The sequence below is a fragment of the Cicer arietinum genome, chromosome 3 (genome assembly GCF_000331145.2).
Source record: "Cicer arietinum cultivar CDC Frontier isolate Library 1 chromosome 3, Cicar.CDCFrontier_v2.0, whole genome shotgun sequence".
NCBI lineage: Eukaryota > Viridiplantae > Streptophyta > Magnoliopsida > Fabales > Fabaceae > Cicer > Cicer arietinum.
The window spans coordinates 73,769,155-73,784,686 of NC_021162.2; the positions used below are offsets into that span (position 1 = coordinate 73,769,155).

Here is a 15,532-nt window from a genome sequence, read left to right on the forward strand (position 1 = left end):
AGCAGGAACACCCTTGAGTTCTGCATCAGAGTAGCAAACAACATCAATGTTATCCGAAAACGATAACTTTAATAGAGAGATAATGATGTAATAGTTATCCGGGGATTAATTATTTACCATTGACTTTGAAGTTGAATAATGGAGGAAGGAAACGCCCGTTCGGTAACCGAGTGTTTGGATCGCGCAGCTCGTCAAAGAATGGATGAACCAAAGCCTCCAACTACATTGTACATAGTTTAAGATGACATTTAGTTTGAAATCATAACAAATAATTTATATTGTGAAAGAGATGAATTTGGCGATAACGTTCGCATTCGCATATCTTATAAAATCATATACTTACAGCTGTGCTTCGAAGATTTGGAGAGTATTGTAATAGTCTTGAGACAAGATCCACAGCTTCAGGTGGCATTCTCTTGTGAAAGATCTGCCAATGAAGGATCAAATATAGATAAGTTTCATTGCACAATAATCTGTTTAATAAGACCAACTAACTAACATTACATACCTTGTGCCATGGATGAGCTTTGATTTGAGGAAATTTAAACTCTGTATAATTAGGATTCATACACTTGATTTCTTCCCTTGTTGGGGTACCTAAAACCTGCAAGTGAATCAAATGAATCTTCTTCAGTAACAAAAAAAAAAATGAAACAAGGTCACTTAAAATTGATATGTTCAAGCTAGTAACAATGTAAATACAATCACTATACTATTGTTTAAACATATCTTACCTTGATAATTTCGACAAGTTGGTCTACTCCACTCTCACCGGGAAAGAGCGGCTGATAGGAACAGAAATTCATCATTAGTTTTGGTACATACATAAATTTAAAATATAACTGGACCAACAATCTTAAAGAAGCTAGATACCTGGCCAAGCAACAGTTCGCCAAGTACGCAACCAGCTGACCAGATGTCAATGGCTGTGGTATACTCAGTCGCACCGAATATAAGCTCCGGAGCTCTATAGTACCGAGAACATATGTAAGATATGTTTGGTTCACCTTTTACCTGTAAAAACATGCAGCAGTTAGTCCTGATAAAACATCAGATAGTGATTGAAAACAAACAATAGGATTTTGAGGTTGAGAATAACGAACCAAGACTTTAGCACTTCCAAAGTCACATATTTTCAGTTGATGGGTGTGAGGATTCACCTGTTATGAGACAACATCCAAAAGAGACAATAAGAAATCACCATCTCCATTCTAAAAGGAAAGAGAGTTGATCTAATAAATCATGACAAGAAATTAAACAAGTTGCCGCGCGAATATACCAGTAAATTTTGAGGTTTAATATCCCTGTGACATACTCCAATACTATTGTGAATATAAGCAAGTGCTCTGCAAATCTACATATTGAAAAGAGAAGGGATTATCAGAACCAACAGAATGATATACACTGACTTTCAAAATACATAAAGATGAATTAATTTTTAAATAGTACACAGAAATATACCTGGTAAGAATAAAGTTTGACATATATCAAAGGCATTCTTTGATTCATTTTGTTGTAGTGTCTAATCACTCGACTGACAGTCTCAGGAACATACTCAAGCACCAAGTTAAGATAAAGCTCATCCTTTTCAGTCGTTGAGAAGAAGCAGTGCTTCAAAGATACAACATTAGGGTGGTCCAAAAGGCGCATGGTTTGCAATTCCCGGTTCTTGTACCTCTTGTCTTGAAGAACCTTCTTTATGGCCACAGTTTCCCCAGTCTCCAAACACTTTGCCTATCACAGCAAAAGCAGAACAACAAATTAAAATCAAAGTATACATCAAAAAATCAAACCTACTCAAATTCAGTGTTGTAAGTCGTCGTAGAAAATAGAGGTTTGTTAGCATTATGCTACATTGCAGTGCTATAGTGCCACTATAGCTGCTATTAAACAACACTTTATACTAAATATCGTATTGCAGAACAACAACGATTTGTTTAAAATCCCACTAAGCTATAGCGCCATAGCCGCTATATGACAACATTGCTCAAATTCAAAGCTAACGAACAAGGAGTACATAAAAGACTAACCTGAAAAACTACACCAAAAGATCCATGTCCAACAACACGCTCGGCCATGTAGCTTATAGTCTAAAATCATACAAGCAAAAGCAACCATGTAAGTTCGCAAATAGCATAGTTTTCCAATAATTATCAGATAGGATAAATCAAACACACACCTGCTTTGGCTGGCCATTTTTACCACCAATGGTAGTGACAATTATATGTCCAGTTTCAGTTCCATTTCCATCAACCACAGTGGCTGCTTCCATTTCCTGCATTTAGATCAACAAGCCTTGACATAAATAAACTGCATACTGATTCATTCAACCAAATATTTATTCAAGAACAAAAAATGCAAACAAAGGGAAGTAAAGTAAAAAAAAAAATCTTTTGTTACCTTATCATCCCTAATTTTCATGTCATTCATTTCCTCAGGTAACTTTTCAACACCACCTGAACTTGCATTCTTATCTGTAAATCCAGTAGCAGGTACAACAACCCCTGATGCCATCAACTCAGAAAACAAAAGTAGAACACAATCTACTTAATTAATTTCTTTTAGGTCATACAGAGCTTCAAAAAGTGAACATCCAACACCAAAATGGAAACCTAAAAAACCCTGCAAAAAAACAAAAATAAAAAAGGTCAAAAACTGCATCCAATTTCTTCAACTCAAGTCAAAACCCTAGTAAGAAAAAAATTGATTAAAAGAGCACAGTGTCTTAATTTCTGAAATCTAAGAACACAAAATAAAAATAAAAGACCTTTGCTTTAGGTCTTGAACACAACCCTAATAGTACCAAATTAGTGTAGCAGTGAGTGTGATCTGAAGGAAAAACCTAATTTTGGACAAGTAATTATAAAAGTAAAGAAGAAGGAAAAAAAAGTTGAAAATGATAGTAGTAGGATTGAACGCGTTAAAATGAAGAGAATGAATGGAATAAAGGAAGCAGAGAGAGAGAGAGAGAGAGAAGAAAGTAACCTTGGATTGGATCTAGTAGAAAGATACTAGTAGAAGAACGTTGAATGGAAGTGAAATCCGTGGGATTAGGAATGGGTAAGAAAGAAAAGAAGAGACAAAGGAAGGAAAGAGAAGGGGACAAATGGAAATTAATAATAATAATTGAAAAGGTGTGTGTGTGTTTTGATTGGTGTGTTATAACAGTCAACACGACACAAACATCTATGTTACTTTTGTTTCTTTCTTATCTCATTTGCCTTTCTACTTTTTGACCGTTCAACTCTCATCCTCTCTACTCCACCATAGGGGTGGACATAATTATTAGACCCGCCCGAATCCGCCCGACTCAATATAAAATTTAAATTTGCGGACGGGTTTCCTCGGGTTGATGGGTTAAGCGGGTGAAAAATAAGGGTTCATATGGGTTTATACGGTCGGGTTCGGATGAGTAATTTGGATCCGCCAATACCCGAACCCGACCGATTTATATTATTATTTTTATATTATATATTATATATTAATATTATTAATTTTATATTATATATTAATATATAAATTTAAAATACACAAAAAGTCACTTGCCAAAAATTAAAAAAAAGGCCAATTTATTAAAAAAACCCAGCCACAAGGCAAATGTTTTTTAAAAGCAGTCCAGCCCAACAACAGAACCAAGTCCAACAATTCAGCCCAATTAAAAATAAGTTAGGTAGCAGATTGGGCCAATAAATTATAAAAGAGCAGATTTTTTTTTCTTAAATAAAAGCAAAAAAAACTGAATAATTTAGAATGAAAAAAAAGCAAAAAAAGTCCAATAAAATCCAACCCATTTTTATCCGCCCATACATAACCGACACCCGATCTACCCGAACCCGACGTACCCGATTTAAAATATATACGAAATTGGGCCAAAACATCAAACCCATGGATTGGGCCGGTTTTACATTTTAGACCCGAACCCACCCATACCCGCCCGATGTCCACCCCTACTCCACCATACATATCAATTTTCTCAATCACATCAATATCCTTTCTTTATTCACAAATTTTACATATCTCTTTTTCTCCTCAAATCTAGTTTTCGTTCATTGGATTAGGGATTTATATTTGTTTAATAGGATAGAGATATTTTGTATGTAGATGAAATTATAAAATTCATATGTAAGGATTTCAAATTTCAATACGACATATTGTATTTCATTTATTAATATTAAAGTTAAAGTTTAAATATTATTATTCTAGTATATTTTTATTTTTTCTGTTTTTTTATAAGTACTATCATTTAATTTTTAGCTATATTAAGAAAAGTAAATAACATATTCAATGTGTTTATGTTATGAATAAATGTATCTAAAATATCATTTTTAAGCATTTGATTAGTTAACATTGATTTATAATAAAATATTTATTTAAAATAAAAAATAAAATTTATTTAATAATTTAAAAATATATTTATATTTTTGAATATTTTTTTCTTAAAAGATGTTTAAAAAGATAACTTTCTATTTATTCAAAAAGAAATTATGTATTTAGTTCAATGACGATTAATAAATCCATCATGTAAGTATATTATATAAATATAGTATGTGATTATCGTATTGTTCATCTTTGCGCTTTCAGCAACATATATTTCTATAAATAGGCAAATGATTAGTAGTACTAACAAAAATCTAGTATGTATGTACTACAATAGTGATGTTTTATTGTCTTTTAATTTATACATATACTCAAAATTTTAGTAATAAATTATTTTTTAAGAAATGAGGAAGATATCTAGTTTGCTATAAATCTACAACATGAAAATGCATTAGATCATCTAGACGTTAAGTGTCTTATTGTTGGTTTGGTTTTGTGCCTTTTAGTCTTTCCTTACGCCCCAATGATACATAATCATAAGGGAGCAAGATATTTTCACAAATAAAAACCCACTTAGTAAAATATGATTAAATAAATATGAAACAAATTATATACTTCATATTTTATACATGATTTAATTTTCACCATGCAAAGTTTTATGACTAAAAATTGAGTTACCAATAGTTTCAGGTCAATTTTCTCAATGACACACCATGTAATCCTATATATGTAAAGTTTGACCTTCTTTTATATAAATATATATTTTATTTTTTAAAATTATTAGACAGTTTCACTAAATTTGAAAAGACAACTAATAAATAAAGTAATATATTACTTTTCATTAATTTAAAAACTATATATGATGTTTCAGATCAAAAATAAAATAAAATAATAATGAGGTAAAGAGATATATCATCTATTAAGTAAAACAATAAAATCTAATTATCAGTATTTTTGTCAACTTGAAAACACATCCAATACATTGAGTAATATATTACTTTTGCATTAGTTTGAAAAGTATTGAGACTTTTGGTCAAAAAAATTGTAATAATGGTGTAAAGTGATACATTATCTATTAAGAGAAAACGTTTTGTTAATGAGTGTCCAAATACATTGTTTTTCTAAATAAGTTAAAACTAGTGATGAAATTACTTAGTTTTAAATGTATTCTAAAGGTTGTTATTTTTATCTTTATAGTTGGTTGTTAATTTTTTTTACGGTATATAGTTGGTTGTTATTGTTGAATAGTTAGTTCATTTTAAGTGTTGTTTTTTCCTTTTAATGAGTTAGTTTGAATAACATGGTATCGTGGCAGTTATAAAATACAAAAATTTACCTTGTCTTCATCTTCTTTCCTTTTCTTTTTCATATTCAATGCATCTTCCTCTTCTTGTTCCTCTTATCCAAAACGGAGGTATATCAAGTAAACAACATCAATTGTTAAGTATTCAACGAAAAATCAAATATATCTTCTTGCAATGTATTGAATATGCAACTACTCATAAAGTTTACTTTTTATTATATCTTTATTAAATAATGTTCTAAAAACATTTGTTAATATTTGTCTAATGAAAAGTATCTTGCTAACATTGTTTTAAGGTTGTTAAATAATTCGCTTTTAAGTATGATAACATCTATGGTCTCAACTCTCGGAGCATATTTTTAGCACTTCTCCCGACATTTTTTTACTCATTAACTAAAGATATTAATTTGTCTCATCCTCACAACATCATATTTATGTTTGAATTTGTGATAAATTTCTTTAAAATCAATTTTGACACCTCTAAATAATAGAACTAAACATATCTTATTTGATTTTTTTCTATGTTTCTCTTTTCATGTCATTCATTCATTAATGACTCAAATACCGACTAGTTGCTTATAATTTGGCTGTTCCAAATGAGATGAAAATAATTTAGTTTGAGTCGATGTCAAATTCAATTGTTAGTTAGAAGTCAATTATACTTAATAGGAATATAATTTGCTTCAATAATTGTTGATGAACAAATTGTGTGGTATGGAAGATGCCATGTTCCACCCCTTCTCCTACTAGGGGGACAAAATAAATAATTTAATTAGTCATTGTTATTACTATATATACCTACTATTTTGTTGGGACAAAATAGACACTGATTTTATTTATTTATTATTTCTTTATATATAACCGATCACCAATTCCCAAAAGACACAACTAACTAGTTTACAGGTGTCAATTTTTTTCCTTGCCCCTCCTTATCAATTATCTGAATTTTGATCCATCGTTGACTTAGTGGAAAAATTATAAGCTGTTTTCATCAAATCAAATAAAAAAATATGATAAGTAAATTACTTTTTCTTTTCTTTTTTACACAAGAGAACCTAACGGCCCAAGTTAATTACTTATTTTTCATGTAAAATATAAATTTATTTATAACACTTAACTCAACTCATAAATATTAATATACAAATATGTTTTTATATTTTTTTTAATTAAAAACAAATGGGTCAATTTGAGGATAAGAAAATGAAGTTAGTATATTACATGTATGAGTTGCATCTTAGCATCTTTTTTAATGACTCGTTTAAAAAAAACTTAAAAAAATGAGTGACTTTTATTATAATTGTCTTATTTTTATGTCGACGATTACTAGAATTTTTTTTAATAAAATACTAATTTTTTTTAGTGATACTTATTTTTCTCGATTATAGTTTTTATAATATATTTAAAAGATATAAAAAAATTATATTAATTTTAATTAATTAATTAACAATAAATATTTATATTATAATATTTCCACGACTTATTTAACTATTCATTTGCACGCAAAAAAAAAAGTGAAAAAAATGAAGTGTTAAAAAATTACAATTAGTGTATTATATGTATTTTGATTTTTATATCGACATTATTAAAAAAATGTTAATTTTAACTCATTATTTGACAAAAAGTTATTCCTACATGGTTTTATGTTAAATTATAATTATTAAAATAACTTTCACTTTTACTTAGAAAATATTTAAAAAAATATACTTAATTTTACAAATTGATTAGAGACAATTGTTCGATTGTATGAATTTGTATGCTTCAACAACTTTTTTAGTGACTATTTCAGACAATTTTTTTAGTTACTAATTCGGAAAAATAACATGAAAAAGTTGAAGTTTGAAACAATTATAGTTAGTATATTGTAAGTGTTCTCATTTTTATTTGAAAAATATTAATTTTAGCTAATTGATTAATGAAAAACATTTATTAATGTGTTTGAATTATACGCTCTAACAATTTATTTAATGACTCATTTTCAAAATAACAACTTGAAAAAATTAAAGAGTAAAAAATTATAGTTAAATTATTATAATATTATCATTTTTATGTTGACCATAATAAATTAAAATACTAATTTTAAATAACTTTTTATTGACAAACATTTTCCTCATGCATAATTTTTATAATAAATTGTCATTAGTATATTATACTTATCCTTATTATTTTTAGAATATATAAGAAAATATTAAATTTAATTAATTAATTAGAGATAAATATTTCATCCTTGTATGGACTTTACGTTCAAACAGTTTTTTTAGCAACCCATTTTCCACAACAAAATGTAAAAAATATGAAGTGTGAAATTATTATAAATAAAATATTATATTTATTCTTATTTTTGTCAATAATATTAAAAAAATACTAATGTTAATTAATTATTTAGTAACAAATTTTTATTTATTTATAATATTTATAATAAAAATGAAAACAACCGAAATAAAAAATAAAATAAAAAAACTTGTTTTCAAAATATATAAGAAAGAAGTTGGAGAGTGTGAGTTTAATGTCCTTTACTGGATACTCGGTGGAAGAATGATTTAGGGTATTGTTAAAAGAAAATAAACAAGAATAGTGCCTAAAAAGAAAGAGGGATGATTTAAGGTAATGATTTTTTTTTACGAAGACACGTAGATAATTATCACTTAAAATTTATAGACAAAATGTGAAATTTTAAATTCAAAATAAAATATTCAATTAGTGATTCTGAATATTCGCTATAATAAATGTTAGTGGATTTTTTAATTGATCATTTTTATAAGCGGTCAAATACTTAAAAATCATCCCAAAAAATTAACTATGATCAATCCTCTTCGTAAATGATAGTTTATGACCTCATTATTTTTATGAATAATACAATGACTTAATTGATATCAATTTAACACTAAATACATATTTGTTTTTTATTTTTATCAAATTAGTATTTAAGTTAATATCTCAGTCATAAAAATGAAGACGATCATTAGAATATACGTTTAAAAAACGATGTCTATGATCTTTGAAGTTTTATTTTTTTTTAAATTTTGTCCACAATCGATCATAATCCATGTTAAAATTTGTCAATGAATATATTATAATTATTCTTATTTTTATTAAAAAATATAAATTTAACCAATTGATTTATATGATTTTTCCAAACTTCAATTTTTCTAATATTTTTTTAAACGAGTAAAAAACTTATTATAGCATACAATTTATAAACAGAATAAATGTGTATCTCTCTTTAAATCAAAAGAGATAAATATTATTTTTTTTCATGTTTAAATTATACTTTTTTTATCGACTCATTTATTAAAATTAACATAGAAATTTTGAATCATAAAAAAATTATCAGTTAATAAAATGGTGTATAACGATACTAATGCATCATGATGTGTAATGGATTTAAGAAAAAAAGCGTAAATTATAGCTTGAGCCAACCATTTAAAATAACAAATTAATCATTTTTTCTTAACTCTGGATATTTTTTATTTTTAATTTTTTTGGAATATGATTTTCAATTTTTTTAAATTCAGAGAAATTAACATATAAATTTTGATTCATAAAAAAACTATCAGTTAATAAAATGGTGTATACCGATACTAGTGCATCATGATGTGTAATGGATTTAAGAAAAAAAACGTTAATTATAGCTTGAGCCAACCATTTAATAAATAAATTAATCATTTTTTTCCAACTCTGGATTATTTTTATTTTAAAATTTTTGGAATATGATTTTCAATTTTTTCTTAAATTCAGAATATCTTTATAGTTTGAATATTTAATTTTTTAACAGTATTTATAATTTGAATTTTTATAAAAATGACGTGTTTTGAATTTTTTAAAATAGACGAATTCAGAATATTTATGTATTTTTTAAAGCGATGGCGTTATAGTTCATGGTTGCACCATATTTTATAACTTTTGGATTAGTTTGTATCCCGTTGTTATACAGAAGATATTACACACTAAATTATTCTTTGGTGTCCCTCTATCCATTAATTAGTGCACCATCTCTTTTTGGCACCGTCTTCTTTTCACCTCCCATCTCACTTCCCCCACTTCCAACTTTTTTTCTTAGAATGTGATTTTCTTGACGTTTTTTCAACAATCAATGAACACATGTGAAGATGATAGAAAGAATTTCAAATGGTGATTTAGATAAATACAAAAGTGAAGATTAACAGGTTGGGGATTGGAGTGCGTATTATTTGTTATCAATACCAATTATCAACCCAAGCATCACATTCCTTTTCTATCTATTATTTTAAAAGAAAAAATTGTATTTTTTCATTCTTTTTCGATTTCATACAATTGTTTTAGCCTTTTCTGGAATGGATTGATTAGTTATCATGAAAATGTGTTCAGAAGGTCAAATTTGTAAGGAGGAAATGAATTTAATGTGCTTGTTGTTATCTAAGAAGATCTTTTGTATATTTAGTTTGATAAATGTATATACTTTTTTTACTTTGTTGAATTTGTATTTCTAAAAAGAACTTAAGTTCTTTCATTATATTCATTTGAATTTCAAGTTGCAATAATTTATAAAATTTCTGGAGTGTCATTAATAGATCCAAAAATAATGTCATCAATATAAATTTGAATAATAATAATGTAATCTCTTCTTGATTTTCTAAAAAGTGTAATATCTATTTGTCCTCTTTTAAAGTTATTTTTAAGTAATAAGTTATTAAGTCTGTCATATCAAACTCTCTGTGTTTGTTTTAGACCATACAAAGATTTCCTAAGTTTAAAAGCATGATTTGGAAATTCAGAACTTTAAAAACCTAAGGGTTCTTTAACATAGACTTCTTCACTTATATAATCATTTTGAAAGAAAACAAAATTATTCATTTGAAATAATGTATTGTTATTATTTGTAGAAAAAAGAAAATAGGATACAAGTAGCTTCTAACTTGACCAATAGAGCAAATGTCTCGGTGTATTCAATGTCTTCTTGTTGATTGTACCCTTGTGCGACAAGTCTTGCTTTGTTTTTGAACATTTCACGTTTTTTATTTAGCTTGTTTATGCAAATCCACTTGGTTCCAATAATGTTCTTCTTTGGTATACGTACTAGATCCCAAACATCATTACTCTTAAATTCATTTAACTCTTATTGCACTGTAAAAATTCATCTATCATATGTTAATGCTTCACCAACATAGGTAAACATAGTTGATGAGTGTAAGCCAAACAAAGTGGCATCTTTTTCGTGATGATCACTTGCACTTCCAATTATTAGAGTTTCAGGATGAGATTACTTGTACTTCCATCCATATCTTCCTTATAACTTATCTTGACTGTTTCTGACATGATTAATTCATCATCTGAAGATTTGTCGTCTTCTTCTGATTTGCTTGTATACTATTATTTTTTAGGTTCTTTTGGTTTACCTGCATCTACTTTCTCTTGTTCCGGTAAACTTGCACTATCATCATCTTGCTTTGATTGTATTCTGCTTATGCTGAAATGTTCAGATTTTGTGATTCTCTTGGTTCCTCTAAATTTTTTAGAACATGCAAAATACTTATCTAGATTTAATTTTTAAGATCAAGCTTCTTGTTATCATAGTAAACATAATATCAAACAATAATTAAATTTAATAAAATAAATAACCTATATGTCAATAGTTTTAGTTTCACTCTGAAAACCCTCTTATTTCTTCTTTTTTGGTTTTCAGATTTTGAATTTGCATATTCTTTGATTATAAGGTCTGAATGAAGGGATTTGAATTCCCATCCAGGTTTGTAGTCTTGATGAATTTGATTGGAGTCTTCAAAGAATTCTTATGATTCTGATTAGTAATATGACCATTCTGTTTCTGCTGATGTATCAGGTTCCTGTGGTAATTTTGGAACTGATGGTAATTCTGATTCTTCTGGTAGTTCAATTATTGTTGATGTGTATGATTTCTCTGCCAATTTTGACTTTGTTGATATGTGTGATTTCTCTGTCAGTTTTGGTTTTATTGGTAATCCACATTTTTATTTTATATTTATGGTTCATCATATGGTTTATCCTTTTTTTTTTTTTTAATAATTATGGTTCTTCAGCTGATTTTGGTTCTAAAAGGTACTGTGTTGACCAATTATTCTTCCACTAGAGTCAGGTCTTGGGACATAAACATTTTTACCTTCATCAGTTGCTTGCATCCGCTTACCATATGTCGTGATTGACGTCTCAACTTGGTTGCTTAGAACATCTGCAACATAAATAATTTTTTCTTTTGGTACCCAAATCTGATTGGGTCCTAGTTTGTTAGTCTTGAAAGGTTTCTTGTCTTTTATTGTATTTAACATGAGACAATATAATTTAGAGTGACCTTTATTAGAATAAATAGTACACAAAATATTAGAGTAAATAAGTTTAGGTTCAATTATTGTTTGTTCAAATTTTGGACTTTTTTTACTGTTTCTACTAACATCATAAATCATATATGTATATTTGCTTCATTTCATACCATTAGCTATAAACTTTTTAGAATACTTATTCATGCTTATCAGAATTACATGTGGTATTTTCAACATGGATATCTTTCAAGGTTTTATCTTTAAGTTAAACAATATCACTTTTCATATTTGCATTTTTTGTTTAAAGGTCAGTAATATCAGTTTTCAGAGTTGCATTTTCAGTTTTAAATTCAACACTTTGATTCTTTAAAATATTAACTTTTTCAGTTAGGTTAGCATTTTTTTTTACTAAGTATTTTCAATTTTAAAGACAATTTGTGATTCTTATTTAAAAAATCATGTATAACAGTAATTAAGTCATATTGAGTTAAGTCAGAAAATACCTCAATTTCTGCATATGTTGATTCACTTCGAGATTTAGAATTTGTGTTTGATCTAGAGGCAGAGTTTTAAGGTGCAAACACGAGAAGGGGGTTGAATTGTGTTTGCCAAAGTTGATAACTTTTTATAAATAAATAAAAAATAAAAAAAAAACTAGTTCGGTTTTCGTGACTTACTTGAAGTATAAGCAATCAGATTAAAATGAAGCTAATAATGAAAGCATAAATAATTTAACACGTAGATTTATCCTGGTTCACTACTAATTTGGCTACATTCAGCCCCTTCATTCATAAAATTTTAATCCACTAATTCAAATATCTTGAATTACAAAGCATTTGACCCTTCAAGTCAGTCATCCAAAACAGTCTCACAACCTCATACTTTTGAGAAACTAACCACCTTGATCCTACAAACTAAGTCTTCTCATAACAACCTGACAACCTCAGATTGAAGAAGAAACTAAACCATTATCAGATTGATAAAATATATTAGAACTTGAGTAGTTGCTTCTAACAAAGCTAATAATAATAATAACTCTCACAATTTAAGAAAAAACACTTAGAAAATATTTCTAACTTGAACAAGTATTTATCTATTTGAACTCTAATGCTACTCTTTTATGCTTGTCGGTGATTTTCTTCTTCAGCCTTGAGTATTTATTTATAGTTAAAATTAGGGCTTTAATTTAGTCTTTTTTTTTTTTTTTTTTAATTTTGAATTGCATCTTCATTCCTAGCTTGATTAACAATAATCTTATTCAAAAATAATTCTAAACAAGATACTTTTTGATAATATGTTCTCTAGTCAAGTTTTTATTTCTGAATCCAATCCGAGCAATTTTTCTATATTGATTTTATTCGTATTTTGTTTAAATTGGATTTGTAAATTATTCATATTGATTCTATTCGTCTTTGGTTCATATTGAGTTTGTAAATTTTTCAGATTGATTATGTTTATATTTTGTTGTAAATAAATCTTTATCAAATCTTCTTCAAATCTTGACCATATTTTCTTTTCAACTTGGTTAAAGATTTTATTCAATTATAAATGTGAATCAAATCTCATTTTAGATTTTCTTCAATTACAAATTAGAAACAAATCTTATTTTACATTTTCTTCAATTATAAATTTGAATTAAATCTTATTTTAGATTTTCTTCAATTATAAATCTGAATCAAATCTCATTTTAGATTTTATTCGATTATAAATTAGAATCAAATCTTATTTTATATTTTTTACAAAAACAAAAATCCAAAATAGAAGAAAACTGTTAGAATAGTATAATCCGTTGATTTTACACTTCTACCTAACAACTTTAACTTTAATTTTTTTTTCTTCGTTAAATTGTATACCACGTAGTGACTGAAGGTAAAAATATATAATATATATATATATATATATATATATTAATATCATTAAAAAAATTAAATGAAAAGAAGATATAAAAATAAAATATGGTAAAGGGGTAGATCTAAGTGTTAGGTGTCAACCTATATACCTCTAGCAAAAATACCTTTGCGGCAAGTTGTTTGCCATTAAAGACCACTCTACCTGTTTAATTCTACATTAATGATACTAGTTGAAGACAATGTTGAAAACTAATTTTAACGAAGCTAATATCGTTAACCAGCAAGTTGATATTGTTCACGTTTACTACTTTTAAGAATCTTTAACAAGCGTTCTTAAAGTTTATATTAACTTGATTTTTTTATTTTATTTTTATATTTAGTTTAAATTCAGTTTTAGTACTCTTTTTTGTTAAATCCATAATTTTAATCCATTTATTTTTTATTATACAATTTTTATCCTTATTTTTTAAATTTATAAATCTTCAATTGTCATCTAAATTATATCATATTTATTATTGTATTTTAATTATTTAAAATACTTTTAATAAATCTAAAATGGTTATTTTAGTTTTTATTAAATAAAACAAAAGAAGAAAAGATAAAACAACTTAATGTTTTCAGGTGTTTTTCATGCATTGATATATTTATTATGTGAAGTTCTAATGAAGTCACATAACCAGAAAAGTTGTAGTAAGTAAAAAGTGTTGGATTTTAAATTTCAAAAACTATTTAAAATTCACAATTTATGCCACCGAAGATATTACTGGGTTGAGTCGCGGACTAGGTCGCTCTCTTTAACCGTAGAAAACCGTTCTAGAATTATACCTCAATATGGCAGTTAAAGTCACTCTCAATATGAGAGTTAAAGTCACTATCAATATGGTACTATGACCATTCATAACTACGGTATAATAACCGTTCAAAAAGACAAAAAAAACGAATGGACTACAGCATAGGACTACGGCATAATAACCGCTCTAAAAACAAAGTGATTACGGCATAGCAACCGCTCTAAAAACAAAAGAACTACGGCATAACAACTGCTCAAAAAACCGAAAGAACAGCATAACAACTGCTCAAAAAACCGAAGGGACTACGACATAATAACTACTTTAAAACCGAAGGGACTACGGCATAATAACCGCTCTAAAACCGAAGGGACTGCGGCATAATAACCGCTTTAAAACCGAAGGGACTACAACATAATAACCGCTCTAAAACCGAAGGGACAGAAAGAAAGGGGAGAAGTGGCTCGAAAATTAGGCGAGCAGAATATAAAAGGGAGAAAAGAGAAAGTTGGGAAAAGCATCCAACTTTGGTGTACTTTTCAAAATAACTTGAAACTCATTATATAGTGATGGAAGCAAAGTCACATATGTTTTCTAAACAATGTGGGACTTTAGTATGTATAGAATTAAAACTACACAAAACATGATAGTTTTTCAAAGTGAGATTTCAAAAAATATTCTTACCAATGTGGGACTTGAATTTTAAAAAACAAGTTTCTTTCCAATTAAAAAAACTCACATATTAAGATTTAAGTTAAGAATTTGATTAGATAGATAGAAGAAAGAAGATATTAGCTTGAAATTTTTATATTCTTAGACAAATGTTATGTTTTGAAATCTTCGATATATTACAATTATATATATAATTTCATATAATGATTTAGTTATGTTTCTTTTTAAATTATTTAATTTTAAATAATAATTTAATTATCATAAAATATAAATAATATTCTCTTTTATAAAAATCTAGAAAATTCATCATCATTTTTATATACTCAGAAAATA

General features: G+C 27.2%; 1 protein-coding gene across 1 annotated transcript; it reads right to left on the reverse strand.

The window, feature by feature from the left end:
- LOC101510238 (glycogen synthase kinase-3 homolog MsK-3) lies at positions 1-3,123 on the reverse strand (the record flags this gene model as incomplete). Its single annotated transcript, XM_012714091.3, has 13 exons — positions 2,986-3,123; positions 2,401-2,622; positions 2,180-2,275; positions 2,031-2,090; positions 1,462-1,734; positions 1,280-1,354; positions 1,104-1,160; positions 874-1,014; positions 735-785; positions 509-604; positions 344-427; positions 118-220; positions 1-20 (listed from the first exon to the last, which is right to left on the reverse strand). Coding segments are annotated over exons 2-13 (1,170 nt in total), but the record flags the coding sequence as incomplete, so codon positions are not given.
- Positions 3,124-15,532: the final 12,409 nt, after the last annotated feature.